We start from the raw sequence: 19,718 nt of genomic DNA, 5'->3' as shown, positions 1-19,718 counted from the left end.
TTCTCTTGACAATAAAAACTGGACCCACAGTTTACTAGGATATTAATGACCAAAAATGTCAAATATTCTGGTGATGTATGTCATCACTTGTGCAGCATTAGATGATATGATTATGCATTGTTGGTTAGGCACTCTATAGATGCTGATCGTTGTGGTCATCCAGGTTCAGACATCAGCAAATTCTACCATACGTGAAGACTTAGTTCTGAAGTAACACCAATCCAGTTGAAACAAATCAAAACAGCATACTTCAGAATAACTGCAAGATAACAGTTTTGGGAGTCCGTTTGGGAGTCTGTCTGACTTATTGTTGGATGAGGCAGCAAATTTTTAACTTATTTTTACCCTGGCTCTTCATCTCAAGGCATGCAGACACAGTGAGCCCCGCTGCCACTGTGGCTCACTGGAGGACTGAATCCTCACAGGGTCTTTGAATTTAAGGCCCAGCTTGGCATCCCCGGGACTAAGTGCTGGCATGGTGAGAGAAGTGGTGGAAATTAGTCATAGTAAGAAATTGATGACACAGGTGCATATTGCAAACTGTGAAAAGAGAAAAAAATGTATACATTTTCCATCTGTTTTCAGCTTGTTGCACTTTGGCAAAGCAGTGTGTAAATTCTGACCTTCCAAGTCAAATATATTACTAGCAGCCTGGGGAATTTCTGTTTTTTTGCTTACATTTTCTAGCAAGTACATTTGTGTTCCACTGGGATTAGCTATTCTTTATGTCCTAATTTGCCCTGTTATTGGCGGCTACCTGGATATAAAAGGTGGACCTGTGAGTATGTTTTTCTGGACTGGAAAATGCAGGGACTGAACCTATTTTCAAAAGTTTACCAACAAAACAAAGACAAATTAGCTCAACCTAACAGTGCTCATATCAAACCTTTGCCAGACACATGCTGACATGAGTTTGAATGCCAGCCCTGGCCACATTAAGGGATGCCAAAACAACCCAACAGAAGTAATTAAGTTTATAGCTACACTAAGCAGGGTGCAATAACCAAAAAATGTCCTAAAACATTAATTAGTGCAATGCAATCAACAGAAAATGTACACCACTGTGCTTAGACACCAAGTGAGCTAATGCGCTTTTGAAAGAAGATATTTCCACTTTAACATTTTATCTGGCAGAAGCAAAATAAACACCACTCTCTTTTTTGGTCTATATTAATTATTCTGTTTTACTTTCAACATTGAAGCGAATTCAGGTCATGTGGCAATTTTTAAAAAGAGCTGTGCTCACTTATATCATGTCTAGATTGAAGCATTACCGTGGGCACTGACAGTCTTCCAACTCAGTACGCCAGTGTTGTCTGTCTGTTCCCAGCTGTCAGTGCATTAAAATGGAGGCATTATAACAAGACAGTTCAGATGCTGCTTCAATGCTGACATGTGAGGACACAAACATAAACCATGGCATCTGTAAGAAGGAAGTCCATTTGCATTCAGCACACTTAATTGTGATCATTCTATGTTCTCAAAACATGCATGATTTTATGCCATTCCACACTATGTCATCACTAGGAAATAGAATCCTACTGTATCCACAGTACTAAAGAACATCTCTGCATTCCTTGCTCTGGGTTATCATGGACAGAAACCTGTCTGTGCCACCTCATTGTGAGGCTCTCAGCAAGGCTTAGCTGTTAGGAAATGTCTGGTGAGCGTGTCATAATGGATGATAACATGGGGTCAAAGTTCAAACTCTTGTGTCTCTTCAGCACTGACAGGGGCAGCTAAAAAGAACTCAACGTTGTTTTGACTGAAAATAAAGCCAAGTGACCACGTTGGGTGTGCAAAGGATATATAAATTAACCTTGCAGAGGTCATTGGCTAGGTATGTCTAGAGAAATACTTTCTATCATTCTATTATTAAGTCATTAAAAAGTTAATTTCAAGACTCAATTGAACATGTATATTGAATGCAAATTCTAAGATGACAATTATTCTGAGAACAAATCAACAGTACAGCTTATACAGACCTACTGTGGTGTGCTAAGCCTAATTTTAAACAAATTGCTGAGCCACAGTTCTTACCATTCATCTTATAGAAATAAATATCCAGCTGCATATATGGATATGTACACAACAAATAGGTTGCCTTAGATGAGAGAGTAAAGGCTAAGCAAAAAAGTGCTAAAGTATAACTGTGTAAGTCATCAGTAGTTACTGCAGCATTATGTAAGGGACTGACACATGTGCTTACTTGTGGAGGGAAGGCAAAGGAAGACCCCAGCTGGAAGTCTTTCCCCTGAATGAAATGAGCACTGAATTTTATTTCATTGAAATCTTATTGCTAATTTTCAAATGTTATTGTCTACTGTTTTTGCCATGTTTACTGTATTGTACATCATAGTGAACTATTACAGCTGTTTAGGTGGAAGAGCTGATGAAAACAATGGAAGAAACATGAAATATACATTCCTTTGCTTTCATTTGATGTCTTATTGGTCACACTTTAAGTATGTATTGAGTGTAGATTTATAAGCGCCTCATAAAGTATATATAACACATCATGGGCATAGCATTACAACTTTATTAATCAGTTATAAAAATGCTATGTTTTATTATGGTTAAGATAGAGTGACATGCCAGAAATATTCCCATTCATGGCTTCAATTTTTTTACATAACAAGCACTGTGTCACTCTTGCTGTTAGATGAACTACAATCAGGATCAGGAACATAAACAAGGAGGAGAGTACTTTATAATGACTTAAAATATCTGAGGGCCTGTAAGAAAACGTTTAGCACAAACTCAACAACATTCCCTATTCTAAATATAACAGCCTAGCACTGCTGTGCTGAACTTTGTGTAAGCAGTGGCTTTGGCATGTTTGACTGCCAGCGTGAGTCCGTATTTCAGATGTCACCCAAGGGCACCACGACCCTGCCAATAGAACCCGTCTTTGTGCCGACTGGCTCGTTTTGGCATTCTGCGGCATTTATATCGGATGACATCAGAAGTAAACTTCCCCTCCTCACAGACTGCCATGTTGATTTCAGCTTGGGAGCATTTCCCGCTTCAATGGACAAGCTTGACTTTGCTGTCAAAACTCCCAGACCTGATGTTCGGGATTGCGCAAAACAGCTGCCAGAGCCTTTTGCTGGGGTTTGTTAGAAGCTAGTACACCAGTCAACTGGAGCAGTCAACACACTAAGGATACATCAGAGCTATATATCCTTTGGAATCATTCTGTGACATCTGTATTTACTTTACGGTAGATACCTATGATATAAACTCTCTTAATGTATTGTGACAAGGAGAATGAGAAGTTTCTTTTCCTGATGTGCTTCATCTCACCTCACTACCTTCCAGGACATCAGTTATTTTATTAACAGAGATAATGGTGCTTGGCCCTCCCTTATCACGCTTCGTCTGTTTTCCTTTGTGGAACAAGCTTTTTATACTTTGCACAAAGTGCAGGCCAGCCTTCTCCTGAACTTCCAAATACATACTCTGGTTTCTGCTCCATACAGAGACCCTTGAATACACCATTGGAACAATTACTTTGCTCAATTAACACAGGTGACAGTGTGCTCAGGGAACCTAGTATTTTCGCATATCAAGAGCCACTGAAAATGTGCAAGACTGCGAGTGCAGTACTAGGGCTGTTTCCATCTGCTGCAAGTGCCTGGCCAGGGCTAGGCCTCCCTCTGCAGGTATGTTGGGCTGGAACGTGGAGCTTGAGCTCTCTTTACAGGCTCCTTCTATTATAGTTTTCATAGTGCTCAGACCAGGGCAACATCAAGCAAAAGAGGTTGATTATGATTATAGTTCAGCTGTGTGGGCAATGGCTTCAGGCCTACTGCTACAGCTCATAATAGCCCCCAGCCCTGCCCTTCCCTGCAAGCAGACCTGCCTCTCACTCGGTCACTCTCTGGAGCACCTGGTCTGGCTAAACACCAGAACATGAAATCATGCGAATGCCCCATCAGCTTGGCTTGTGGACGGTCCACGGCCAAATTGCACATCTTACCTGGTTTCACCCCAAACTCTGCTTTACCCCGAGCGCTCACGGGGCCTCAGGGGTATGGGGCCCAGTGCTTTATAGGCCTACAGTCTGCATGCTGCTTAGACTCTTAACAAGGGGGGCTGGGACCCCCACAGAGCTGTCAGTGCTGTGCAATTTATGTCCTCCCTCTCCAATAAATGAGTCGTTTAGGGAAGGAAAGGGTTGGGGGGGGGTCACATCTGGAGTCTACAAAAGCAGCCCTGAGAGGAAAAGCTTTGGTTCCGTAGGTGCTTTGTGAGAAAAGCGTGATGATGTCTCTGTGGTAATAAAGCCAACATTAGTGTACTCACTTGTTGACTACTTCTCTTTGATACCACCTTTCTCAAAGCAAAGTTCAAGCTTGGAGATGCGGTGAAAATCCTTTGCTTTTTGGACAATTATACGTATTTCAGCAAAACCCTAGACTCTGTACCTAATTATCAGTTTATGGATAAGCTTAAACACCCTGTGCCAGGAACAAACACACACCTATTCTAATGCAAAACTACAGAGAACAAATAAGGCAAATGATTGGAGTGGATAAGTCAGCTTTTCTTTAATTCATAAGGTCATAACACAGTACTGTAGAAAATACCCTCTGTGCACCGAGAAGCCTGCTTTCTCAATGCACTTCACTATGTGTTGTGTGTGATTGCTGGGCTGTGCTGTTACCTTTAACACAAAACCCAACACTAAAACTAAAGTTTTCAATACCAGACTGAGAAATGTAATACAGCACTGCAGATAAGTAAAAACATTTTTTTCAGTGTAAATGCCAGATACTGAAACATTAGATTTTTATATAAAAACTCTGTTGACAGTGCTAGGGTGTACATTGTAATTGTCTAATTCTGAGTTTGAGAAACACTACATTAATGAAACTCATTATTATTATTATTATTATTATTATTATTATAGGTCTAACTACTAGATTAAGAATTCTGATTTGTTAATGTGAATTGCGATTTCCTTTCACTCTAAATAAAGTTATGGTCCCAATCAAGATATCAATGTACTTATTTTGATAACAATGGAGCCTTTTGAGAAGATTGCCAAACCAAATTTCAAAAGAGATTTTTTCAAATACTGTAAAAGTTAAACTGTACATCTGTTTAAATTTAGAGAATGTTTCAAAGTGGCCATATCGAACAACAATCCTCTCCGGAGTTCCCTGGCAAACACTTCAGCTGGAATGAAGTTTGAAACCACACTTCTCAGAAACCATTAAAAGGAAAAAAAAAAAACAAACAAAAACATTTTCCTTTTAGTACTGTCCAAAAACATGTTTCTTTTTAATAAATCTTTAAGTTGGTTTAACTTAGCCACTGGTCACACAATTCATCAAAACATTGTTCAATCACTCAATGCCGCAGCAGAAAGAGGTAAGACTACAGTACTTGCGCTGATGAGACCCATCTCTTTGAAGTGTGGGATAATGACTTAAAAGAAATAATATCACGGGTAATACAGTATTTTATGTTCAGGATGATGGAAGGACGTGATCAACTTTCCAAAAGCCGCAAGCCTCTGATAATCTGATAAATAATGTTGTTGGCATTATGGGGGTTCATGAAAGGTGCCAACGGGGATGACAAACATTGCAGGGGGCAACTCTGCTGCTCAATTTCTGGAAGGTTCCACAGACTGAGAGATGAATAATGAACACCATGTACTCCAGTCTTTGGCCCAACCATAACCACTCTGCTTCAGCACTGATCCTTATTGCGATAGCAGACCGAATCTAAATCGGCCTCAACATTGATAAACGGCAATCTTGATCTCTGCAATAGAGTCTTCACTTGTTGTGGTTGCTGTTGGACCGCAGTCATCTTCCCTTCTCCTCCACTCCGTACAACAGAGCTATTCCGAGAACAAAATAGTCAGGGCCATGATGACACAGCAGCAAGCCACATATGGACTCTTCCGTTCACCTGGAACACAGAATAAGGTACAAACTGACAAAAAAATATTCAGGTCCTCAGTCAGTTATTAGAGTAATCTCATGTTGATAACTTCAACTGAGTTTAGTACAGCGCTCCCTCAATTGTCAGTGGACTATCTTAAATACATGTGATTTTATCGGTCACAGTGCATGATCAGAAACATCCATGAAATGTCAAGCCATGCCTTCTACCCAATGTCACTGCCAAATTTTCACTAGTAGCTCTTCAGCAGGTGAAAACACCTCCACATAACAGCAGTAAAGCTTCATGTGGCTCCTGGAGTTCCTGCTTTCATCAGCAGCTTTGTGATGCTAGAACTTCAATGTCAAGGATATGACTGTAAGGTAGCATTTTTCCTCAAAGTGTATTAATGTGAACCTGGGTATGAGGCTTGGATTTATAGCCCTGGTGGCTACATTCACAATATAGCTTACAGAACAGTACAGTCAAGCATTGTTAAGGATTTCTCCTTCTCTGAAGCCGGTCCTTTCTTTGCTTAAATCCGATCACGTAAACCCTTCACACAAACAAGCAGGTCTGGTCTACGGGTAATTGACCGCAGCGATGACTGTACTGCAAGCAATCAGTTGGTCGGGCAAGCATGTTCCTTCATGCTCGCCAAGTTTATACAAGGCACTCATGCTGCAACCGCGTCTGCCTGCCTGCTAGGAAATTATTTGGCTTAATGGGATCATAATTGAGTTGATTACTGACTTGACACATGTTCACACATTCTCAAGGTTCATTTCAAAAGAAGGGCATAGTAATAGACTTGGTGAGAATGCATTGAACTGAGACTGGATGAGTGAGCAATTTCCACCACAACTGCGTTGACAAAAAAGTACACTTCGTATACAAGCAAATGTGTAAGCACGTTATTAGCTTACCTATTCTTGCACACTTCCAGAATATGCCCAAAACTCTGCAAAGAAAGAAAATGTATATTTTAGTCACAGAATTAGCAATGGATATTCACAGCTTAGTGACTAATGTTACATACACACCTCAGATAACTTATTAAAAAGCAACACAAAAAAAGTCAAATTCAATTATGAACAATTCCATTTCCATCTTGATTCAGAGGAACTTAATTTGAAACTCTCGGTTTAGAAAGAAGTCATTAAGGCCCCCCCTTCAATGTACTATTCTAACTGTAAGAAACACCTATTTTATGCCCAATGGTGGACAAAATGATACGTTACAGATAAGAGTAAATGGTGGCCTCTACCAAGAGGGTAATAGTTTAAAATGTTTTTTTTTTTAAGTTTTAAAGATAACCCTCTGTGCAACTGTGTGTGTGTGTGTGTGTGTGTGTGTGTGTACACGCTCCTGCTTTGAGGTAGTTCTAGACTTGCTATCCCCACTGAATGTACAAGAGCTTCATGCAAGTTTGTGAGGCGGGGTTCATACAATGTTCATACATTTTGTCTCAAAATACAAATGGCAAACAGCCACAGGTGAGGCTCATCTTTGGCACCAAAGGTTTATTTTCAGACACAAAGTAATCAGAACAACACATGAACATCTACAACAACAAAAAAATCCAACATTCTATGCCGGGTCTGGAAAGCATTTTAAGGTTACGTTACAGGGGACAACCATGTCGTATTTCACAGAAAGCCTCCAGCTGTTTCTGCAGCAAAACATTTTGATTTTACAGACTTCAACCTGTAGACATTGTGTGATGTACCAAAACATTAAATAAGACCCTTGAGTCTTTAAACTTCCTTTTTATTCTCATGTTATACACTAAACGTCCTGTTCTCATGACTGAAAACCTTTTTGGGCACCTCTTGATATGGTGCACCTCCACAGTGACCTGCGAACGCTGCCAGAAGTCTACTCATATGGTTCTAAAGGCTTCCTCATTATTGTGAGAACAGCACAAAGAAGGCACATGTAGTTCAAAGGGTAGGAGACACAACATCCCTTTTCAAACCTAAAAAATGTTATAGGGGTTTAAAACAGCCAAAGGAAATGTCAAATATGAAATAAAGCTTCCACTATAAGACAAAGCTTAAGGCACCGTTAAAACGTATGGTTGTATTTATGGATTTTATTGATCACAAGACGCTGCTGCTGATGCAATGATTACCACGGGAAAGCCTCCAAATAAATGTTATTTTAGAAAGCTTTCACACCATTTCTAAGCGTGCTGAGCAAAGAGCACATACAAAACTACTCAGCATGTTGGACAGTGTTGTGATAAAGAGCCACAGTACAGAGGGCTTGCAGCCAATGTCAAAATCCACTCTTCTTTCAAGTGGTCATGAAGCACTGGGCTAAGGTGCTCCACTGTCATATATAGGTCACTAGGCCCAACACTTTCCCCCTGCATCTCGTAATTTTCAAATATGAAAATCAGCTGAACATAGCTGCATCACCTGAATCAACAGGACAGCTGTGATTGAGGATTTCTGGCTCGCTGGGACTTAGCAAGCAGCAGACCAGCAGTTAGAGCAGAGAGATTACCTGCCAGATGTATTTAAGGGGAGCTGAAGAGGTACACACGTGCCTCGTCTCTCGTGTGAGCGCGTGCCAGGGCTGACTTGAATGAGACAATGCTGGAGGCAGAGCTCTCCTGTGATTCCTCCTACCGTCTGAACTGGCCTGCCGGAAATTGCAACGGACGCATGTTTATCTGATGGAGACGGATTAGGAAGCTTAAAAGTTTCTGCCCGGCTTCCTACCCCTGAACGCCAAACTCAGAGGGCAAACCAGGGACCTCCTGCAAAGTCAGCCACGACCAAGGCCAGGTTACAAATATCCTCACAGAGTTGGCTGAACGGTCACTTATCCCTTTGTGTTTTGATACTAAAGAGCTGAGGTGTGAGGGGGTGAATGGAGAGATTTTTTTATGGAAAAACTTCTTTGCATTAGTAGCCTGTAGTCTCCATGTGCCCTATATATATGCACATACACATAAATGATGTCTACCAAACTACAGAGTCTGAGCAGGATGACAGCTCCATCTCTTGGATGACTGTGTGCCCAAGTCGCCATGACCCTAAAGGACAGTGTGATAAAATACAGCACCCCAAGTCTAAGCATCATCAGAGAATCTGTCTGCTCCTCCAGGAACTAACAAGGATCGTAGTGCGGTGTGGAGTAGCGCCGGGCGATATGGACCAAAAATCATATCTTGGTATTTTTAGGCTGAATGGCAATACATGATATATATATCTCAGTATTTTCTACAAAGTGGGCTAAATGTTCAGTTGTAAATCAAAGCCACATGTGAGATGTCACAAGCACTTTTATTAAAAAAGACTGTGATCAAAATAAAATGTAAAGACAGGGTTTCCTTCCCTGTTTGAAAATATACAGCTGCAAAGCATGTAAATGAAAAATTATATAAAGTAAATAGCCTATATTAAATAAAAATAGGCCTATGTCTGAAAATGCTCCTTCAGCTGTTTTCAACAACAATAACACACTGATTAAAATAGAGTACAATTACAGGTTTTCCTCTCCTGCTTACCAAAATACACAGCTGTGCAAATAACAATAAAAATGTAAACAGAACAAAAATAACAACAGGCCTACCCTGTTCGAAAATTTCGAAATTGCTGTTGGATGAATTAATGAAAACAATAATTTAATTAGCTTAGAACCATCTTCTGAAGGTAAAAAAGAATTACCGACCTTTTTTGGCTTCTAAGGTAGCACAACCTACTTGCAGTACTATTTCCTGATACGGTAGCAAAGATCGATAGATATGACTATCAATCTACACTATGGTAGGAGGACGTTTCGATAAGGTAGGACAAATTAACAGAACCGGGTTTGCATGCAGACGCAGAGGGAGACTGGGAGCAGGGGAGATGCAAACACTGGCACGGCTTTATGGACGAAGCAGGTTATGTAACGCAACATCAAACTATATTGATATAAACGGTATTGTCTCATCCTATATTTTGTTAGAAAATATATCGATATACCTTAAAAAGTCGATATACCGCCCAGCCCTAGTGTGGAGGCATATTAGCTGCTGGGCACTGTCCAGCTAGTGTGAAAAAAAATACAGACATGGTGACAGAATCTGGGAGACAGATATGGATTTTGAAGAGTCACCACAAGGGATATGACCGTAATATTGTACTCTGACTGGCTGAGCCATTTGGCCCCACAAAGCTCAATCTGTGAAAGGTTCACCCTCACCTTCTAAATGTTAACTCAGATGAGCTTCACTTGAGCAAAACAAAAATGAAAGAAAACCATGCAACTCTGGGCTTCAGCACACTATTTCCATATTAAATTCTGCACTAAATTTATAATTGCACTTAAAGTATACACTTGCAAAAAATGAAGGTTTGTCATACTTGCAAACATTGAGTCATGATTGATTTACAGAGGTTTGATGGCTTATAGGCTATCTGTTCACCAAAACCTCATAATTTACACAAATTTCACTACTTCTCTGTTGCAGCATCCTGTTAACTATAACTGCTTTGGAAAACACCAAAACAGTTCATAACCAGCAGATGGGGTTCTAAAATAATTACTTTCACAATATGAGTCCTGTTAATTTGTCTAGGAAAATGCATGTGTAGGGATCAGATCACTGGATGAGAATAATCCTTTTAATTTCCTTCCCTTCCCATCTGACATCCAAACATATGGCAACATCCTGTTGCTTCAGCCTCATTTAAGAAAGTTTTTTTATTGTTTTCCCAAGAAAAATAATGACACAAGGGGCATGAAAACGAGTAAAGCTTTCAGTGGCTTCCTTTTTTTTGCAAGTTTAAAACGATGTTGTAATTTGTCAAGTACTTCCTCCTAAGGGGATGGCACTCCATCACGGAAGGGTGGCTTGCGGAAAACTTGCAGACGCAAATAAATAAATGTAGTTTATTCTCAGGCAAAGTCGTTGCTGAGTTCCACAAAGACGTCTTGTTCTCCCTCCAGGCGTCTATTGGGGATAATATCTTCAGAGCTTAACTTGCTTTTGAGAGTATAAAGCTAGCCTGGTGGTTCTGTGTGCCTGTGTGCCTGTCTGATGGTGAAGGTGCTTTTTTTTCCTTTTGACCCATACATACCCGGTTTTGTTCTTGTCAAGCAAGCTGGGAGCAAGGGCTCGGATGTAAGCACATGTACAGATGAGCAGCAAGATGACTGTGAGGAGGCTCTGGAAGTTAAAGATGGCAGACTACAAGCGGAGAAAAAAAGACAAGACACAAAATATTAAGACACAAACCTGTACTGTCTACCTGATTAATGCATGTGGACTCAGAATGTGCCACTGAAATGGATGAAAGCAAGAGTACGAACATGCTATGACATCAACTTGCTTATGCTTGGTACCTTTTCACCATACTGCTACAGGCCTTTTAAAACATTGCCAGCACTGGAATACTTTTAACTTAAACACCTGAGGGGATTGTTTAAAACAACCTATCAAGAAGATTTCACCGGATCTATGCTATCAACATGATGTAAAGTTGAAAGGGAAGCTGCACTGGGCTGACAAATGACTGCAGAAACCTGTGAATGTGCACTGTCCAATTACAGAGCTCCCTTTTTTCCGTGGCCCAGCTGGTTACATACATTGCAAGAAGCTCATTAAACATTTCCTGGTGATGAATGGACGTCCGGAGAGCCGAGTGATCTGTCATCTGCTCTTGATCTCCGGCAGTTAGCCCTGCTTATTCTCCAAGCACACAGGAAGTTTAAGATGAGCAGCAAGCCGTTCAATGTGCCCAATCTACACTCTCTGTTATTAGCAAGCCTCTTTGGACTGTTATGCCTCATAAGGCCACAACAGCATTTCCCACAATAAACAAAACAGACCTTATCATACTTCACCTCCTGCGGTCAATAAACAAAAGCCAATCACACACCCAGAATTATTCTTTCAATGACCTTACTGTTGATAATACATCACACTCAACGTTCTGCTATAACAAATTACATTTAGCTTCTGTCTAATGCTGACGTATGTGCAATAAATAAACCTACAACACTGTACATATCTGAATCTCGTCTGTCTCGAGAGCACTGCTGCTTCCACCAGGACGCCTTTGCTGTACTTGTGCCCGAGTCCAACCATAAGCTGGACCCGGTGACGTGGGCCTTGAAATATTCGTCTAGCTCGTGACTTTTGTATGACTCTGCACGTTTCATTATCCTAAAATGTATTCACGCAGCCACTAATCAAAAGCATTAAAGTAAAAATCATATGCAATGGCAAAAAGTGAAACTAGAAAGCGATTAGGAAAATGCACTTTTACATTGTTCTTTGATATTGCACGTCATTTCAGTTATGATGCGTAAACACACACACACACACACACACACACATCCAGGCAATAGTACTTCATGGCATGGAAAATAAATAAAGAGCAATTGGTTAAAATATGCTTCAATGACGGCTTATTAACAGGTTTACGTAATGGCTGCATTATGTGTGCAATAATACAGATATAAGTAACCCATGTGGAATTAACCACATGTGAGAACTTGTTTTATTGTAAAACTTCTATTACGAGTTGCGGGTGTCAGCTTGCTAAGCAGCAAAATACTATCATCTTTCTATCTATCTAGTTAGCTAGCTATGTCGCCGTCATATTATAGATAGTTACAGCTTGCTTTTGCGTATATACATTTGGCTTGCTAGCTAAGTATGTCAATATTGACTAGCTAGGATGTAAACTGAAATCAATGATATTATTGCTGACTGTGCGTTACTGCGTTATTTAAAAATTCTAGCCAGCTAAATAGATACCTGGCTAGCCAGATAAAGTAAGTAACTCTTTGTGACTTAGTTCAATTACACTATTCAGATCAGCTAGCTACACTATCTAGCGAGGTAACCTTACGGTTAGCTAAAAAAAAAGTTAGACCTAAATCGTGTTCAATTCTACATTGCGTGACAAACTTGTTGAACCTTCTAATGTTACCGCATAGCTGAAAACAGTTACCCAGCAAACTAGCTAGATGGCATCAGCCAAAATCAGAAAAAGTGATCAGCTACAAAACAACACGTTTAGAAAAATGCAAATTGTTCTTAATCTCTTACCATTGTGAAAGTCGTACAGCCACATCACATTTCCTGTATGCCCCTGGAAATGACGTAGCCAATATCAGAGGAAAAGGGTACTTTCAATTGGATCGTTTCTTTTCCACGCTAAGTGGAAGGGATGGCGCATTTTATTGTCGTTTCAAGACGCACTAGTCAAGGATTGGTTTACACAAACAGGTAAGGAGTTAAACCAATAATAGTGGAGTGCGCGCAACATGCGCAGAGAAAAGAAACGAATCCTACCCGAAACGCTTCGACCCACGTGCACCGGAGGACAGCGCATTTCATTGGTTCGTTTTGATTACACTCGATTCGTCACTTGGTGTACAGTTGCAAGCTGCTTCTAGTTTGAGGTAGGTTGATAAAGTAGGAATACAGTAGCCAAACTGGATGTGTAAAGGCGCGTTTCATTTCATTATAGCGATATTGAGATACATCTGCAGAAACGGGTGGTTAAGTGTGTTCATGCAGCAGTTTAAGGAGTCCAAGGAGGTCTTGAAAATCCTGCTGGCACGGACCTAGCTAGCTGGCTAGCTATCTAGACCAGCTAGACTATGCTATGTTGTTAGTGTCATATGAGCAACTTTGAAAAGTATACGCCTTCAGAGTCCGTAGTCAATATTCTCAGCGTAAATGACTGATCATACATCCACTGTCAAAAGAGTAACAATTATACGGATATGCTTATGTTCCGTTGCGCTGGAAGTCACTATTGAGAAGAACGTCTGCTAAATGCATGTAATCTGATCAAAATCTGAATCTGATCAATTTCGGTCTGTGGGAGCGCCACAGATCCCCCCATCCTCGCGTTCTCTGTGACCTGGAAATCGGTAACTGCTCGATTCCAGTTCTTCAGGAGATATTTGAAGGAGGCAAAACATGTCCTCCTTTACACACTGGCGAGGATTCATCGATTTGTTCTCATGCAGCAGTTTCAAAGGATCTGTGACGTAAACCACCAAACAGATGTAGCATTCCATACATTTTATTTGTCTACGATAAAATAAACAATGGCCCCAGAAGTACAGAAATATGTATGCAACATATAATAAGCCAGAGTGTAATGACTAATCACAATATAAATGAATTACATTTTTGACAATTACACGCATCTCATGGATATGAGTTTTATACAAAATTCCATTTTGCTTGTCAAATTATCCGTACAATCCATGTTAAAACTGTCCTGAAGAGGGAAGCGATTCCTACTAAACGTCATAAGAACTTGACCACGTTCAATCGAGTAAGGACGTTCCATTTCGCTTATCGCATTAGGTACCGCCTTATTTTTTCCTACCGTCTCTTCCTCATTTCCACGATGGGTGTCACCAAGGAATAGCAGAACAGACGCGAGGACACATCTCTGAAGTGTTAGGACGCAGCCCATGTTCTTTCAGGCGTAGAACTTGTTCTTTGTTTCTTAAACTGATACTTGAAACTGCATAAAAGCATTAAACCTGTTGCTGTAGATGTTTTTGATATAATGAAATAAAATGTGGTTTTTCATAGTGCCGCTTTTTATAGGATGAAGGCTGCGTATTTAATTTTTGGACGATGTGCACAAGTTTTGCTATAAAATGATATACAATCTATTTGCAACATCAAAGTATAAAAGAAACAAATAAAATATTACCTAGTGTGAACACACAAATAACATATTCGCCTGCATTATCAGACACATTAAAATCTATTTTTAACTGCAGAGAAAATAAAAGTTAATGACCAGACAATGTGTGATCTACCCATAGACTCCTTTGTCTTTTCAAGAGAAGATCATCAAAAACGTACACACATTGAAACTAGAAACCCTTTTGGCTATGTTTTGAATATAAATGTAAAGATAAGCAGTATCATTGAACAGTAAATATGCGCTGGTTATACTGTATCCTAGAAAGTAAAGAAGATTGTCAATGTACTTCATAAGTAGTAAAAAAATTCTATTTCCTCTCCTTCCCAAGGGTGGAGAATAAAGAAATCCGATCAAAGCTCCTAAAGTGCTTTAAAACATTCAGACTGGTTTCTGTCTTTCTCATTTGGAGACCACCTCAAATTAATTCCCTGTGGAAAATGCCTGGAAAACATCTGAATGCTTGTCTCAAGTCTGAAATGCTTGAGTGTGCCCAGAATCTTTTCACAGCTCAGATAACTCTTCATCGGTGTCTCAGTCTTCAAGCTAAATGTTCATTTAATATTACATGCTCTGGTGCGAGTAACCACACAAATCACCGTGAAAGTGTTGTTGCCATCTGTATGCTATAGTACATAGCTCATTTATTTCCTAATTGAGACTGACAGTCAATCTGTGTGTGATAGGAATAGGAGGAATCCAGCATTACAAACTGTTGAAGGATTTTTTTTAGTAAGTGAGCTCCAATGTAAAGCACAGATGAGTGTTTTTCAGTGATCTGTGCACCAAAGAGAGTAAGACAGGCTCTTTGTGGAGGCTTCAGCACAGAAACTAGAAAGGACAAAAGTGTAAGAAAGGTAGACATGCCCTGGTTTTGTGTTGTGGTTGCAGGTTGATGGAGAGTGGCAGCACTTTTGGAATCGAGATATTTTCCTTTGAATAAAAGGAGTTTTGACACTTGGCCACAGCAAGCAGGCTGTTTCTTTCAGTAACTGAATCACACAAAGGAACATCACCCTGTAGCACAATCAAGACACTTAAATTCTAGATTCACTCGATGAAGCAGGTTTGAAGGTAATGGGGTTATATATCTCCCCTCTGGGTGTCCATTTCATTAAAACCCAATTGACCCACCTGGCCACAAACCAATCATTAGAAGCCTTGTACAATTAGTAGTGTATTGTCAGAGGGCAGCAGGTTCATTCCTAGACTAAAACCGTGCAATAGTAGTGCTGAGCCTGTAATTATCAGCAAGGTGGTGAGTGACAGTTTTGGCTTAATTTCACCATTGCAGGTGCAGCTGCTTCCATCTGCATGCAAAGCATATCCCACCAGCCTGATCTGAAGGTTTGCGTCCGTTTCTGGAATTTTCAGATTGCATGTATTATTTATTACATTTTATCATAGATGTTTCTCTGTGGAAAATCCATGTGTGTGGTGAAAGGCAGAGCAGGAGCAGTTTAAACTGACTCCAAGATGCCCCTGTGTAGTACCCTTTCAGTGACTTGTGGGCATTTGCCCCTTTGAATGGCTTCTTCTGATGTTTCCCCCTGCGGGTGAGTCTGCTGGCTTACAAGAGCTGAGTACGAAGGGAATGCATTTTAAACATACAGCTGTTGCAGCTGTATGACAGAATCGAGATGTGTTATTTGCAAACCACTAATCTCAGAGGACACCTTGAATTAGTGAGTACCTGTGGTTTAACCCAGGTTCTCAGAAACATAAATCTTTCCCTGTGAGTCTAACCTTATATCTGTTTGCTTTGTTTGAGGGTTAGAAGAGACCTTGTGTGGACCCCGTACTGTAAACCGCAGCCAATAATCATACTGAATATTATCCTATTATTTCCAGTTGATGAGTTGCTCTTTGCACTCTCACATCAAAGGCACATCGTTTATCATTAGAATCTCTGTTGACATTGAGTGAAAGCTGCTATTTGCCTTTATTTTTTTGTCCTAATACACACTGCTTTCACCTTGCACCCCTTTTGACCTCAGGCTAAAACTCAATACATTTTGACATCTTGTTTATTTTCCTTGACCACAGTGTCACTGTAGGAGCATGCTTGTTTTGTGTTATTGCAAGGCAGTAACTTACTTATAATCTGTACGATTCCTTGGAGACCTGCAGCTTTAGTTGTGTGGAGAGTGTGCTCTGTGTGCATGTGTGTGCACACACGTGCGTGTATGTGTGGGTGTGCATGTGTGTTCATGTTTGTGTGTATGGTAATTAACATATTAGTTGATTCTTTTAGCCTGCAGTATTAAGAAGAGTAATCTTTTGACCTCATGTGTCTGTTCAGACAGTCTCTGAAGAAGATGTGTATGTGCGTGTGTGTTTGAGGTTGAATGCTCGAACTCAAAAACTTTTAAGAGTGTCTGTTTGGAGGCATTGTTTGCATCACAACTCTTCTTTTACAAAGCTTTTACATTTGGCTGGCTGAGACCGCCCCCTGCTCTGTTCTCACCAAAAGGTGAAGACAGAACACGCACACTGAGCTGTCCCAGTTGGTGAGCTCATGATGTGTGAAGATAAGCATTGTATTACTAGGGCTGTACTATGTGAGGGAGGCCTAGCATTAAAAACCAGGGACACAAGAGGCTCTCTTTTCCTGGATTTTCTTGGTGCTCCACCAGAATGACAGGTGTGTTTTTCCATGTCTCAGTGAATTCACCCTGACTGGATCTCAGCATAGGCTGCAGGTGGTCAAAACAGGGATTTGCTGCCGATTGTTGTGGCTTCTGATTTTAGCCAGTGATGGTCGCTGAATTAGTTCTCTGTTCTTAGTTCCTTGTCCCTGAATTTTTGGGTCACCGCCGTCAGCCAGGGGCAGTTTGGAGGGAACATCCAGACCTGTTGGCAGAGTGTGCCCACCCGCATCTGGGGCTTCCCGATTGGGCCAGCGGGCACCGCTTATCACAGCCCCTGGAGAATCCTGGGAGGTTGTCTTTCTTTTCTTCTTTGCACCCAGTCATTTGTCTCTTGTGGTCCTCTCTTCAAGAATCGGTGGCCTCTGCAATGAATCATACCCCCACAGACTGTTTCTGCAGCTACGTGCTGGATCTATGTGCCGTTGAGTTTGAGTCCAATAGCTACCCGTACTCGTAAGAGCCAGGCAAATCACAAAACCAGCATTATGTCAGAGTTGCGTCTGGGATAGACCCAGCAGCTCTGTGACAGACCAGAGTGCTGCCTGCAGTGCCAGGTTAGTGATCTACTACCAAACCCCCCAACTACACATTATGAACTAAGCGCCTGTCTTAGGCTCTTTGTCAGCTCTGAAAAGACTAGGCTCTTTATCTTTGCACGGTTGGTGACTTTGGCTGCGCTGTTTTGGTTGTTTGTGTTGATTTCTTGGAACAGGTAGGTTGTTGGGGGGGCTGTCTTTGTCATCCACAGAAGTAAAGTTTTCCTTGAGTAAGGTGTTTACTCCAATCAAGGAGTAAGGAATTCTGGCAACTAAGTGGTATAGTGATTAAAGAACTTAGCGGGCATTAAAGAAGGCTATAGGGTTTACTTCCAGGTAGGGTCTTACTGTTGTACAGTAAACATCCCACTGTGATGAGCGACTTTCCCATGTGTGGACGTGTCATGCTGACAGTGGCACGGCCTTTTCATTTGACGAGGTCCCTGAACAGCTGAGGTGTGTGGCATGCGGGCTCCAGGTGGAAAGCACAGCTGATTTATCAAAATTCCATCCGCATGTTTAAAGACAGTCCTGACGGATTCCTCAAGCCACTTTGAAGTCGGCCAATGCATCTGTCCCAACAGAATGCTTATTGAGCAAACGCCTGTCATTACCAGCGGTCACCATCGTTTGCGCAGATGTTACAGTAAGTAATGAATAGCTGTCCTGTTTTATGAGGTTAAAGTTTAATCTCTGTCGGAGCATGCACAGTCAGGTTTAATTTGTTGATGGGGTGTACTGTTGTCTGTTGATGAAGTATGGTGTTCATTTTAAATCACTCTGAATGGCTCTTGGAGCCTCCTAGAAAAAAAAAAATGTTTCTCAGTTTGGCCATATACTGTAAGTGATCTGTTCTTGAACTTAGAATAACTATTTTGTTTAATGCATCTAGAAGGCTGGCTACCAGTTTAGCCATCTCTGACCGTTCATTGGACCAGGCCATTCATCACTCCCAGGAGCTAATCCCAGGAGCTTGGAGATAAAAGTGAATTGCATTGGTATAACTAGTCACAAAGTTGTGTGATAAGTAATACACTGATCATCATTTGTTTAATTACAGGAATCATAACAGGCACAGTACATTGGTGAAGACTTTGAGATAAAATGGCTTTTCACTGAACTCTTGGCACTATCCTCTGCAACAGAAACAAATAAAGTTATCAAGAATGACCTGGACTAGTAAACAAATAATTATAAAAGCACTTGACTGCATTGCCAGATGTAGTCCTGATTGAGGACTGAGAAATGTGATCCTGTCTAAGACTGAGAGTCTGTTTCATGCACTCTTTCATCACTTGATTTCAGAGACACCAAGGTCAGGACTAATAATGTCTGTTAAAACTGAGACAAAGCCCAGTATCATCAATTAGAACTGGTGGCCTTGGGGGTCAAGGCCAAACCCAGGGTTTCAAGTCCTCATCAGTATTGCCCTGGAAGACAAACGCCACACAGCTGAGTTTTGCACACTCGTTTCCAGAGCACACAATTGGCTGTGAAAGAACAAGCCATCACTACCCTATGAATGAGCAGAAGTTCCTGTTGGGTCAAATGAGTATAGGCAGAGGTTTCTCCATCTTGTTCTTGTCACGGCATGCAGTGGCTGGAGACCTGGAGGTGGGCCAGCTCCCCTATTGCCAAACCCACAGGGGCTCCCTGGTGGTCTCAAGAATGCAGGGCTCCATGCTTTGCGCTGCCGCTTTTTACACCTATCCTGCATTTAACACCAGGACCACATACAGTAAAACCTGCATGCCATAAAACAGTGAACGAGAAGGCTAAGTCCTCTGGGATTGATAGACGCGTTTTAAGAGGAGTAGCCATTGTTAATGGAGCTGAAAGGATTTTACACATCCTAGCATCTGCAGTAAAACAGTTACGGTAAGCGTTTCACTGGGTGATGCTGACACATGCATATTCCATATTAAAATTTCCTCTGCTGCTCA

The 19,718-nt window shown here is 41.0% G+C and overlaps 2 protein-coding genes across 2 annotated transcripts in view; one reads left to right on the top strand and one right to left on the bottom strand.

The window, feature by feature from the left end:
* Positions 1-4,995: 4,995 nt before the first annotated feature.
* tmem167a (transmembrane protein 167A) lies at positions 4,996-13,027 on the bottom strand. Its single transcript, XM_036529539.1, has 4 exons — positions 12,959-13,027; positions 10,980-11,089; positions 6,828-6,862; positions 4,996-5,928 (listed from the first exon to the last, which is right to left on the bottom strand). Exons 1-4 carry the CDS (start codon positions 12,959-12,961, stop codon positions 5,858-5,860), a joined length of 219 nt encoding a protein of 72 aa, XP_036385432.1. The 5' UTR covers positions 12,962-13,027; the 3' UTR covers positions 4,996-5,857.
* Positions 13,028-13,278: 251 nt separating this feature from the next.
* The window catches only part of xrcc4 (X-ray repair complementing defective repair in Chinese hamster cells 4), a 71,129-nt gene continuing 64,689 nt past the window's right edge, over positions 13,279-19,718 (top strand). The window contains exon 1 of the mRNA XM_036530040.1: positions 13,279-13,314. The gene's annotated coding sequence lies outside the window, so the exon portion shown is untranslated. The remainder of the gene's footprint in view (positions 13,315-19,718) is intronic.

This window comes from Megalops cyprinoides, chromosome 5, assembly GCF_013368585.1.
Source record: "Megalops cyprinoides isolate fMegCyp1 chromosome 5, fMegCyp1.pri, whole genome shotgun sequence".
Lineage (NCBI taxonomy): Eukaryota > Metazoa > Chordata > Actinopteri > Elopiformes > Megalopidae > Megalops > Megalops cyprinoides.
The sequence above is the reverse complement of the archived record's forward strand: the minus strand, read 5'-3'. Positions and strand labels throughout refer to the sequence as shown.

Coding starts and splice junctions, on each gene's coding strand:
- tmem167a (XM_036529539.1), bottom strand. Junction 6,863..10,979: donor CTTGACAAGAACAAAACCGG/GTATGTATGGGT, acceptor CTTTCTTTGCAG/AGTTTTGGGCATATTCTGGA. Junction 5,929..6,827: donor CTGGAAGTGTGCAAGAATAG/GTAAGCTAATAA, acceptor TCTGTGTTCCAG/GTGAACGGAAGAGTCCATAT.